At 39.1% G+C, this 12,955-nt stretch overlaps 1 protein-coding gene across 7 annotated transcripts in view; it reads left to right on the top strand.

The window, feature by feature from the left end:
* Positions 1-12,297, top strand: part of LOC115225829 (gastrula zinc finger protein XlCGF49.1-like) — a 65,317-nt gene extending 53,020 nt beyond the window's left edge. For 3 of the 7 annotated variants that reach the window (XM_036514652.1, XM_036514654.1, XM_036514653.1), the window contains one exon: positions 2,271-3,495. In XM_036514652.1, the coding sequence (XP_036370545.1) occupies positions 2,640-3,299 (660 nt within the window). In that variant the 5' untranslated portion in view covers positions 2,271-2,639 and the 3' untranslated portion in view covers positions 3,300-3,495. Of the gene's footprint in view, positions 1-174; positions 543-2,270; positions 3,496-8,020; positions 8,138-10,933 lie in introns of those variants that run through there. The other 4 variants (XM_029796842.2, XM_036514655.1, XM_029796798.2 and 1 more) reach the window with 4 other exon arrangements.
* The last annotated feature ends 658 nt before the right edge of the window (positions 12,298-12,955 follow it).

The following is a 12,955-nucleotide window of genomic DNA, read 5'->3' as shown; positions in this document are numbered from 1 at the left end:
TCAAGCGATGGTGAGGGACAGACACAAACACACAAGTATATACATATATATATATATATATATATATATATATATATATATGGCAATGTTTCGTTTCCGTGAATGTTTGTGTTGGTTACCAAGCACTGCTTGACAACCGGTGTTTGTTTGCGTTCCCGGAAGACGTCATGCGCATGGACAACCGGAAGTCCGTCTCCACCCCCTTATCGCTGTCCGTTGCACCCGTTTATGAATCGACGCCAAAAGAAGGGCTTTTGTTTCGATCCTTTGCCACTGATTAACTTTAATTCGTGAATATAATGTTAAACAAACAAACAAATGTACACTGTTAATATATTTGCCAATAGTAAGAAACTGGAGAGAGAAAGAGAGCCGAGCGGCGGACGGTGTTTGGAGAAGCTGTGGGCCGTCGTCTTAGTCACGCCTTCTGGAAGAAATATACAGTGAGCTTCAAGTGATGGTAATGTAGTAATTGTTTTTACCTACCTTATCACATAATGTGTCCGTATCTATAATTTGAATACATCTACAGGGTGCTACGGGTAAACTGTCGCAATTTTATGGGTTTTTTTATTTCGCTGATGGGCCTTGTTTTTGATTTTGCCTTCTCCACAATATGATAGGGGTCAGTTGGTCACCGTCAGTGTGGAAGAACAGGACCATGACGCAGTTGACTCTCCTAGAATTCTGGAAACGACATGCTGTACCGGTTGGCGGCGACCTTTCGTTTTGACTCGAAATTATGTAAACAGTGAATTCGGTGATGTCCGTGACCACATATTGTCTTGTCAACTGTCAGTTGCGAAGAGGAAGCTAATGGGTTGTGCGTGCATGCTTGTTCCTCTGAGTATGTGTGAGGACACAGCATCTGGACACTTGACTCCACACACTGCAACACCCTTGATTATTTTGTGTTGGGCACAGTGGAGTAAGAGACCGACAAAACTCCTTGTAACAATCAAAGATGAACTGAAGGCAACGATTATGGCAGCATTCACCAACTTGAACAAGGAGACAGTTAAGAAGAATTGCAGGGGATTCTGAAGTCATCTGGAGGCCGTGGTGAAAGCCACTGGCGATTTCATTGAATAATTTACTCTTTAGTATTTCAAGACATGTTTATGTAATTTTGGTAAATATATCTGTTAAAATGAGATGTCAGTGTTATTTTCATTTTTGTGTAATTTAGATGGCATTTTATTCACTGCACCCTGTATATCGCTGTATCGACTGCAGCATTGGATGTTGTTATACACCGCTTGTTACACTGCGCTTTCTTCCACTGTTGTAGCTTTCGAATTATGCCACCCACCCTGTTGTCTGGGCAGGTGGGCAGGCTAGCATTCCCTCTGAACAGAAAGCTATTTTGTTGCTGGTTTATCCATTTGCAGATGAGTGAACTGGAGCAAAGTGAAAAGAAGTCTTTTGCTCATGAGCATTACACACCACCTGGAAACACACACATTTTATGTGGTTAAGTCTACGGGCTGCAACCATGCTGGGTCACCACCAGTATCATCACCTATTCAGTGAAAGGGTGAGTTTGATATTGCTGCCCTTGTCCTAATGTAGCTTCATCTGGGATCTTGGACTGCAGAAGCTCAAGGTTTTTCTTGAAAATATCTACTGCTGCTACTGCATGTAGATCAACAAGGTTTTTCTTGGCAAGATATTTAATAACTGGGGGCTTTCAAATCTCAAGGTACTGCTGTATCTGGTCCTTATTATTGATGGGATGGATAGGGCCTTTAGAACAATGCAATGATGTCCTGTTTGGAGGATTGTATAACTCTTGATGCCAACTCTTGATATATTTTCCCACATTCCCTTCTTTGCTTCACACACATACATACATACACACACACACACAGCTATTTCTCAGACGACAGGCTTCATTCAGTTTCCATCTATTAAATCCACTCACATGGCTTTGATTAGGTCAGTAAGGTCACTGTTACACATTCATATCTGTGTGTTTGTGTATGCCAAACTACTCCCCACTCTTGGCACTATTTTGTAGTGAATAGTACAAACTGTGTGTAAAGTATACAATGTATTACTACACTGTAATATGTGTCGTCCGTGTATCATGTAATAGTCAATAAAATACGTAAACAATAACAATGGTTTTCATTTGGTTGTCTTTCCCATTAGAACACAAACCACACATAACAGTCACATTCCAATGACTGAAACCTAGAATTCTCACTGTTTTTATCTCATCTTCTTAAGTATGCTATATATCTTATTCCGTTTCTCTTTTATTTCAGAACCTCAGATGACATTGACAGAGAGAATATTTCACTTCAGTATCCTGGAAGATAGTATTCAGAACAGATAGAACGGATGCATGGATTTACATAAATCTTTGAGGAATTCTATTGAAATTTCTTTTGTAAACAAAAATTCTCAAACATCACTGTTTGGAATGTGTGCAAGATTTTTGGATTCCAATTTAAGTTGAATGAATTTGCAGCATCTTTAGATATCAACAAAGATCACTGCAGATGGAAATATAGGTGGTAAAATATGTATGATTAAACTATAAGTACAACTGTATATATATAGTTGTGATAGAGGAGAAATTATTTAAAAATTATGTGAGAAAGTGAAAGGATTGAGTTTATTTTCCTCAAGAGATGGCAGAAGAGACAGGGAAATCAACAGACAGTAGTGATATCTGTGAAAAGTCATCCTCTCGAAAACGTAACATCTTGACTCCCAGACGAACTCCCAAAGTAGCAAAGCCACATCGTTGTGATATTTGTGGTAAAACCTTTTCTGAAAATAATCTCTTAATTAGACACATACGCGTACATACAGGTGAGAAACCATATCACTGTGATATCTGTGATAAATCATACTCTGAAAGAAGTCACTTGACAACTCACAATCGTACACATACAGGAGAAAAACCATATCTTTGTGATATTTGTGGCAAAACATTCTATCAAAAATGTAACTTAACCGAACACAAGTACTTTCATACAGGAGAGAAGCCATTTCACTGTGATGTCTGTGATAAATCATTCTCTAGAAAAAGCCACTTGACCACTCATAACAACATTCATACAGGAAAAAAGCCATATCACTGTGATGTCTGTGGTAAATCTTTCTCGGAAGGAAGTACCTTAACTAAGCATAAGCGTCGCCATTCAGGAATCAAACCTTTTAAATGTGATATCTGTGGTAAATCATTCTCTCAGGTAGGTAGCTTAAATAGACACAAACTCATTCATACAGGAAACAATCCATATCATTGTGACACCTGTGGCAAATCAATATCTATCGTAACTTGATTGGACACAGGTGTATTCATCAATACTTAATGAATCATATTTTGAAGGGAAGTCTCTTGAATAATCCACATGTAGACTCAGAGAGAAGAGAATATCATGAATGTAACCCCATCCATGGTAAAGTATTCTCTCAAAGCAGCCACTTAGCTACACCTGTATATATTCATACAGAAGATTAACCATATAATGTCAAAAATCTTCCATAAATAAATCTCATGTTATTAACCATCGGTGTATTTGTTTGACAAAGAAGATACAGCAATCTTCAGACACTTTGTATAACCATATCTATGTCCACTTTAATGCAATAAATTATAACTGATATTTTCAATAATACATTCTTTCAGAATCTTCATATATATTCCTTCTAATGTAGAGTCTGTGTGGTTGTGAAGCTTGCCTGCTAACCATGTGGTCTCAAGTTCAGTTCCACTGCACAGCACTCTGGGCTGACCAAAGCCTTGTGAGTGAATTTGGTAGACAGAAACTGGAAGAACCTTGTCATGTGAATGTGTGTGTGTTTGTCTCAATATTACCCTCACACAAACAGTATTATTTATTTCCAAATGTCTGGTCATGAGTATATATTACCTTACTTGGGAACAAGTGAGGGATGACAACAAGAAAGTCATAGTGCTGTAGAAAATCTTCATTGAAACCCCATCTCATCCTGCAAAGTCTATACTTTGCAGGATCAGATGGATGTCAGAATGATGAACACACATGATTCCGTGTAATATATTTTCAGAAGGGAAATTTTATTGCAGGTAAAAAGCTGAGAAATGTATTGCCACTGAAAAACGAGAACAACACTTTTTTCAAATGTAGTTTCCCCATCAGTAAGCATCAGGTGGTTATTTTGAGTCTAATGTTAAGACTGTGTGTCCATATCCTCATGTGAGATGTACCCAAATTTCTAGAAGAAAGAGTGAGTTGAATTGCATAAAATCTAGAGATTTCAGAGGAAAACTAACTTCAGATGTGAATTCAGCTTGCTCCATTAACGCATCTATATATTCCGTCTGTGTGGTTGTGAAGCTTGGTTGCTAACCATGGGGTCTTAAGCACTGTTCTACTACACAGCACTTTGGGCAAGGGGTTTCTTTTCTGGCCTGAGGCTTACCACAGCCTTGAGTGAATTTGGTAGATGGAAATTGCTATTAACACAACAAAAACATTGTTTCCTTGTGATAATCAGTTGAGATGAACTGAAAAACGAAAATAATGCACTGCTAACACTGAAGTAGGATACGATACGGACTTACAAACCCTTAATATTCTTAATAGTAAATTATGATTGCAAATCGAAATACAATATACCTACCAGCTATAGATATGTGTATGTAGGGGCAGTGTGGTCAGGAGCTTGCTTCCATGCATGTGTCAGGTTATCAGCTGTCTGGATTTTGTAAGAGTCGGATGTAGTTTTTTGTGTTTAGAAGATGTACTCAGACGTTGACGGGTCTGAGTTGTCAGAGGAGGAGCTGGTAAGGGCAGTCATAAAGATGGATGGCTTGTTGAAGACAAGGAGTTTTGCAGAAGCCACGGAGGTGAAGCGAAGGGCGCTAGATTTGGCTGGTCTGAAGGAGTATGAGAAGATGGCTCAGAAGGAGGGAGACGATATGAAGTTATTGCTCCCCAAAGGAATTATGGAGACGATGGAGAAAAAATGATCACCTATAAGGTGTACTCGTGAAAAGGAAAAAAGGTTCTGCGGGAACAGTCAAAGGAGATAATGTACATAACGAAATGAAGAACGTATGGGACAATGGTTGTCCATTTTAGGACAGTAGAAGAGGCGAGTGTGGCAATGAAAACAGGAAGTAGTGCTTCTGCCCACGTACCTTGGAAGAAAGACTTCCAAGGTGAGGGTAGAAGCAATTCCATTGGATATAAAAGCGTTTTGTGTAGCAGCAGCTGTCCTTGTTGGAAACGACAAGGTAGCTGTCCTCCAAACCACAGAAGTGGAAGAAGAAGGGTGGAAAGGAAGGACACTTGAAATCATTATTCGGGTGGAGGAGGGTCTACTGGAGAACTTGGCAGAGACAGTAACGTTGGGGGAAATTGAGCTGAAGGTGTGGGTAGAGGGCAGAGTACCACGTTGTTTTAAATGTGGCCAAAAGGGCCACATTAGAGCATACTGCCCTCTACGGAGGACAATGGTTGAGGATACAGTTGTGGAGACGGAAGAGAAAAGAGAGGAAGAATGGAAAGTTACAGAGAGCAGAAGAGAAAGAGAAAAAAAAAGAAAAAACACTGAGTATGATGTGGTACCCTAGTCCATTCCATCCCACCCAAGACCACTCAGACCCACCCTCCAGACACAAAACACACCCATCCCGTTTCCCCCCACAAGAAAAAAAGAAAGAACAGACACCACAAAATTTAGAAGACCCCCTCCACACAGGTGAAAAAGGTTACGAATGTATGGCAGAGAGAATGATGTCACTAAGTGATGGAGAAAGGGGAAAAAGGATTAGTCTGGCAATTTAACAGAAATAAAGACGCTTCCTTCCCAACTACATGATTCTAGGTTCCGTTCATCTTTGTGCACCTTGGGCAAGTGTCTTTGGATCTTTTCACTTTGACCAGCAGATTTTTTAAATAATTTCTTTGTAACTAAACACTTACACTTCGTATACTGGTAGTGTGTTACATAAAACATCTTTTTCTCTTGGATTTCTTGAGAAAATTCTGTAGTTTGGAAGCTATTTGTTGTTTAATTTTTTGCATTTCGGCAATTTCAACCAATCAATGACGTCTATTAAGGTGAGTACGATATCTGACGTATTTTGTCAACAACATTTTCTGGTGGTGTCATATAAATTTGTCACTGTTATTTATGACATATTTCATATCATTTACGTTCGTATGAATAAAAGATTATCGTTATTAAACTTTTATTAATAAACACATATTCTAAGTTCACAACATACGCAGTTTTAATTTCCCTCTCTGTTGCACAGATACACACATTACATATTATATATTCGTTTAGAAACAGATTGGGTTTATTTACATTTCTGAAGAAAAAAAGATACCCTTCTCCCACCTCTAACCCTAACTCTAGCCCTAATCCTAAAACAGATTGAAATGCAACATATCGATACTAGGGTCATAATTATGGGTGGACAGTAAAGAGAGAACGGTTTTGTTATCCAGCTTTGTTTACGAGTGACTCTGTTTATGACCACAGGGTATCTTTTTTCTCATAAATAACAGTGACAAATTCATATGACATCACCAGAAAATGCTGTTGACAAAATACGGCAGATATTGTATTCACCTTAACAGACGTCATTGATTGGTTGAAATTGCCGAAATGCAAGAAATAGCTTACAAACTACAAATTTTTCTCAAGAAAGCCAAGAGAAAAAGATGTTTTATGTAACACCCTACCAGTATACGAAGTTTAAAAGTGTTTAGTTACAAAGAAATTATTTTAAAAATCTGCCGGTCAAAGTGTAAAGATCCGTGTCTTCTATAGCCTCGGTTCGACCAAAGCCTTGTGAGTGGATTTAGTAGGCATAAACTGAAAGAAGCCAGCCGTATATATATATATATATATATATATTATTTCTTTACTATCCACAAGGGGCTAAACATAGAGGGGAGAAACAAGGACAGACAACCGGATTAAGTCGATTACATCCATCCCCCAGTGCGAAACTGGTACTTTATTTATCAACCCCGAAAGGATGAAAGGTAAAGTCGACCTCGGCAGAATTTGAACTCAGAACGTAACGACAGACGAAATACCGCTAAGCATTTCGCCCGACGCGCTAACGAGTCTGCCAGCACGCCGCCTTCTTTTGGCGTCGATTAATAAACGGGTGCAACGGACAGCGATAAGGGGTGGATACTGATTTCCGGTTGACCATGCGCATGACGACTTCCGGGAACGCAAACAAACACCGGTTGTCAAGCAGTGCTTGGTAACCAACACAAACATTCACGACAATGCTGGAGTCTTTTATTTGTTTCAGTCATTTGACTGCGGCCATGCTGGAGTACCCTCTTTAGTCGAACAAATCGACCCTAGAACTTATTCTTTGTAAGCCCAGAGGTTCTTTTATCGGTCAATCTTTTCGAACTATCAAGTAAACACACCAACATCGGTTGTCAAGCGATGGTGAGGGACAGACACAAACACACATGTATATACATACACACACACACACTCTCTCTCTCACAAACACACACATACACACACACACACATACATATATATATATATATATATATATATATATATATATGGAGTACCGCCTTTAGTCGAACAAATCGGCAGACACAAACACACAAGTATACACATACATAAACACACACATATATAGCGGTTCGGAAATATTGACCGACAGAATAACTACTAAGCTTAAAAAGAATAAATCCTAGGGTCGATTTGTTCGACTAAAGACGGTACTCCAGCATGGCCGCAGTCAAATTACTGGAACAAATAAAAGACTCCAGCATGGCCGCGAATGTTTGTGTTGGTTACCAAGCACTGCTTGACAACCGGTGTTTGTTTGCGTTCCCGGACGTCGTCATGCGCATGGTCAACCGGAAGTCCGTCTCCACCCCCTTATCGCTGTCCGTTGCACCCGTTTATGAATCGACGCCAAAAGAAGGGCTTTTGTTTCGATCCTTTGCAACTGATTAACTTTAATTCGTGAATATAATGTTAAACAAACAAACAAATGTACACTGTTAATATATTGCCAATAGTAAGAAACTGGAGAGAGAAAGAGAGCCGAGCAGCGGACGGTGTTTGGAGAAGCTGTGGGCCGTCGTCTTAGTCACGCCTTCTGGAAGAAATATACAGTGAGCTTCAAGTGATGGTAATGTAGTAATTGTTTTTAACTACCTTATCACATAATGTGTCCGTATCTATAATTTGAATACATCTACAGGGTGCTACGGGTAAACTGTCGCAATTTTATGGGTTTTTTTTATTTCGCTGATGCTCCTTGTTTTTGATTTTCTCCCCTACGCAATATGATAGGGGTCAATTGGTCACCGTCTGTGTGGAAAAACAGGACCATGACGCAATTCACTCTCTTAGAATTCTGGAAATGATATGCCGTATTGGTTGGCATACTCGCCGGAACATTTCGGATTGTTTATCAATCTGGGGACTTGTAACGAAAGGGATAAAAACCAAACATCCAGTCAACATGATGGTGTTTGGAGTAATCACTAGTGATGATGACGTTATTCCTCCATTCACTTTCCCACATGGTCTCAAACTCAATACGAAGATCTATATCAAGTGCCTGGAGGAGGTAGTGCTGGCCTGGATCAAAAGGGTGGTTGTTGGGAGACCTTGTGTCTGGCAACAGGACTGCACTGTGCCACACAAGCAGGAGAACCCAGTCATGGCTGTCAGACAATTTTTACAATCACATCGCCCCTAACATCTGGACACTTGACTCCACACACTGCAACCCCCTTGATTATTATGTGTTGGGCACAGTTGAGTAAGAGACCGACAAAACTCCTTGTAACAATCAAAGATAAACTGAAGGCAACGATTATGGCAGCATTCACCGAGAAGGAGACATCTGTTAAAGTGAGATGTCAGTGTTATTTTCATTTTTGTGTAATTTATAATAATAATGAAATTATTGTATACAGTGCTCAGGTGCACCACAACTTGTTAGAAAGTGCGGATAAAGTATATGCAGTAATGTACAAATGTCTGGAAAGTGAACAGTGTATGAGTCAGATACATGCTTGCGTGTGTATGGAGCGGGGAAAATCAGGTGTAGTGTTGGCGAATCTCAGGAAGCATGGAAGTTTTGAAGGATGCAGTGCTCCGACAACTAACAACTGATGCCGGCAGTCTGTTCCATGCTTCAGCAACTCTTAGCGTGAAAAAATGTTTCCGAAAGTCATGGGAGCTGTGCTGTTTTGTGACTTTGTAAATATGTCCACGGGTGTTAGACAGGTGGAGTTTGAAAAGGTGCTCATCACAGTCATGGAAACATGGCCACATTCTGCACTCTGTGATGGGGTTTGTAACCATCTTACAAACATTGTTTGTAAGATGGTTAATAATTTTATGGGTGTCTGCCAAGTCCACTGCCAGATGTCGGAGTTTCAATGTGTCCATACCCAGGAAAGTAAGGCATGCCATAGCTATATAAAGCCGCTGATATATAGCCAGAGAGCAGCTCACAAAAGACTTGGTGAGTGATGCCAAGACACCCTCAGCCTTCTTGGCAATTTTAGCGATGTGTTTTGTCCAACGCAAATCGCTGTCGCCAATAACGCCCAGATCATGTTCACAAGAAGACTTTTTGAGATTAGTGTTGTGGAGGGAGTAAGTAGACACTGGGTTTTTCCTCCCAAAATGCATGGTGGTACATTATTCCACAGCCAGCTTTAGTTGCCAGTCCATGATCCACTGCTGCATTGTGTCCAGGTCTGATTGCAATAGAGATCTATAGTGTACAGGATCAGACCTCTTTATTTTGAGGTACAGCTTGATGTCATCTGCATATTTCAGCACTGTGGCATTCTTTAGGTTGGCATCTATGTCATTAACATATGCAACAAATAAAAGGGGGCCAAGAACAGATCCCTGTGGTACACCAGATGTCATCTCATAGGGTGAAGAGTGCTGTCCTAGAACTGTGACAACCTCTTTTAGGCCGATAATAAAGGACTTCAACCAGTTATAGAGATCGTCTTTTACACCCATTGCAGAGAGTTTCACCATAAGTCTTTTGTGTTGCACAGAATTAAAAGCCTTAGCAAAGTCCAGGTAAACAACATCCACCCAGGATCCGTGATCAGTGATTTGGGTAATGTCCTCAAGAAACACAAAGTTGATTACAGCAGCTGGAGTTAGGAATAAAACCAAATTATGACGGCTGGATGAGGCTGTGAGACTTCCATCAGTTTGGCGATGCAGCTAGAAAGACTAACAGGGTGATAGTTGACAGGCGATGTGCGGTCACCTTTTTTAAACAGAGGGATAACACTGGCAGTTTTCCACTGCTCTGGAGTAGCACCATTGACAAGACAGAATTGGAAGAATAGTGAAAGTTGGTTGAGAAGAAAGTACTCCCCGCGTTTGAGAAGTAGGTATGTAACACCATCGAGACCAGGAGAGGCATAGTTGCATTTATTCTTAAGGTGGCGTTGTAGCATTGCTGGTGTAAATTTCATAGTAGATATAGAGTTCGGTGTCAGAGGTGAGAGAGATGGAACATTTTGATCTTCGACAGTAAAGATGCCTGCATAGCATCCAGCAATGTACTGCTGTATCTGGTCCTTATTCTTGACAGGATGGGTGGGACCTTTGGAACAATGCAATGATGTCCTGTTTGGAGGATTGTATAACTCTTGATGCCAAAGTTTAGTGCCAGCTCTTCTAGGATTTTCTATACATATTTTCCCACATTCCCATCTTTGCTCTACACACACATTTATATATATATATATATATATATGCACACACACAGCTATTTGACACACTTCATTCAGTTTCCATCTATTAAATCCACTCACATGGCTTTGATTAGGTCAGCATGGTCACATTCCAATGACTGAAACCTAGAATTCTCACTGTTTTTATCTTATCTTCTTAAGTATGCTATATATCTTATCCTGTTTCTCTTTTATTTCAGAACCTCAGATGACATTGACAAGAGAGAATATTTCACTTTGGTATCCTGGAAGATAGTATTCAGAACAGACAGAACGGATGCATGGATTTACATAAATCTTTGAGGAATTCTATTGAAATTTCTTTTGTAAACAAAATTTCTCAAACATCACTGTTTGGAATGTGTGCAAGATTTTTGGATTCCAATTAAAGTTGAATAAATTTGCAGCATCTTTAGATATCAACAAAGATCACTGTTGATGGGAATATAGGTGTTAAAATATGTATGATTAAACTATAAGTACAACTGTATATATATAGTTGTGGTAGAGGAGAAATTATTTAAAAATCTATTTGAGAAAGTGAAAGGATTGAGTTTATTTTCCTCAAGAGATGGCAGAAGGGACAGGGAAATCAACAGATAGTAGTGATATCTGTGAAAAGTCATCCTCTCAAAAATGTAACATCTTGACTCCCAGACGAATTCCCAAAGTAGCAAAACCACATCGGTGTGATATTTGTGATAAAACCTTTTCTGAAAATAATCTCTTAATTAGACATAAACGCGTACATACAGGTGAGAAACCATATCACTGTGATATCTGTGATAAATCATACTCTGAAGGAAGTCACTTGACAACTCACAAACGTACACATACTGGAGAAAAACCATATCTTTGTGATATTTGTGGCAAAACGTTCTATCAAAAATGTGACTTAACTAAACACAAGTACTTTCATACAGGAGAGAAACCATTTCATTGTGATGTCTGTGATAAATCATTCTCTAGAAAAAGCCACTTGACCACTCATAAAAACATTCATACAGGAAAAAAGCCATATCACTGTGATGTCTGTGGTAAATCTTTCTCGGAAGGAAGTACCTTAACTAAACACAAGCGCTGCCATTCAGGAATCAAACCTTTTAAATGCGATATCTGTGGTAAATCATTCTCTCAGGTAGGTAGCTTAAACAAGCACAGACTCATTCATACAGGAGACAATCCATATCATTGTGACACCTGTAACAATTCATTATCTATTGTAACTTGACTGGACACAGGTGTATTCATCAATACCTGATGAATCATATTTTGAAGGGAAGTCCCTTGAATAATCCACATGTAGACTCAGAGAGAAGAGAATATCATGAATGTAACCCTATCCATGGTAAAGTATTCTCTCAAAGCAGCCACTTAGCTACACCTGTATATATTCATACAGAAGATTTACCATATAATGTCAAAAATCTTTCCATAAATCTCATGTTATATAACCATCGGTGTATTTGTTTGACAAAGAAGATATAGCAATCTTCAGACACTTTGTATAACCATATCTATGTCCACTTTAATGCAATAAATTATAACTGATATTTTTAATAAATCATTCTTTCAGAATCTTCATATATATTCCTTCTAATGTATAGTCTGTGTGGTTGTGAAGCTTGCTTGCTAACCATGTGGTCTCAAGTTCAGTTCTACTGCACAGCACTTTGGGCTGACCAAAGCCTTGTGAGTGAATTTGGTAGACGGAAACTGGAAGAAGCTCGTCATATGTGAATGTGTGTGTGTGTTTGCGTGTACCGTTGTCTCAATATTACCCTCACACAAGCAGTATTATTTATTTCCAAATGTCTGGTCATGAGTATATATTATCTTACTTGGGAACAAGTGAGGGATGACAACAAGAAAGTCATACTGCTGTAGAAAATCTTCATTGAAACCCCATCTGATCCTGCAAAGTCTATACTTTGCAGGATCAGATGGATGTCAAAATGATGAACACACATGATTCCGTGTAATATATTTTCAGAAGGGAAATTTTATTGCAGGTAAAAAGCTGAGAAATGTATTGCCACTGAAAAATAAGAACAACACTTTTTTTAAACGTAGTTTCCCCATCTGTAAGCATCAGGTGGTTATTTTGAGTCTAATGTTAAGACTGTGTGTCCATATCCTCATGTGAGATGTACCCAAATTTCTAGAAGAAAGAGTGAGTTGAATTGCATAAAATCTAGAGATTTCAGAGGAAAACTAACTTC

The sequence above is a fragment of the Octopus sinensis genome, linkage group LG28 (genome assembly GCF_006345805.1).
Source record: "Octopus sinensis linkage group LG28, ASM634580v1, whole genome shotgun sequence".
In the NCBI taxonomy this organism is placed as follows: domain Eukaryota; kingdom Metazoa; phylum Mollusca; class Cephalopoda; order Octopoda; family Octopodidae; genus Octopus; species Octopus sinensis.
The sequence above is the reverse complement of the archived record's forward strand: the minus strand, read 5'-3'. Positions and strand labels throughout refer to the sequence as shown.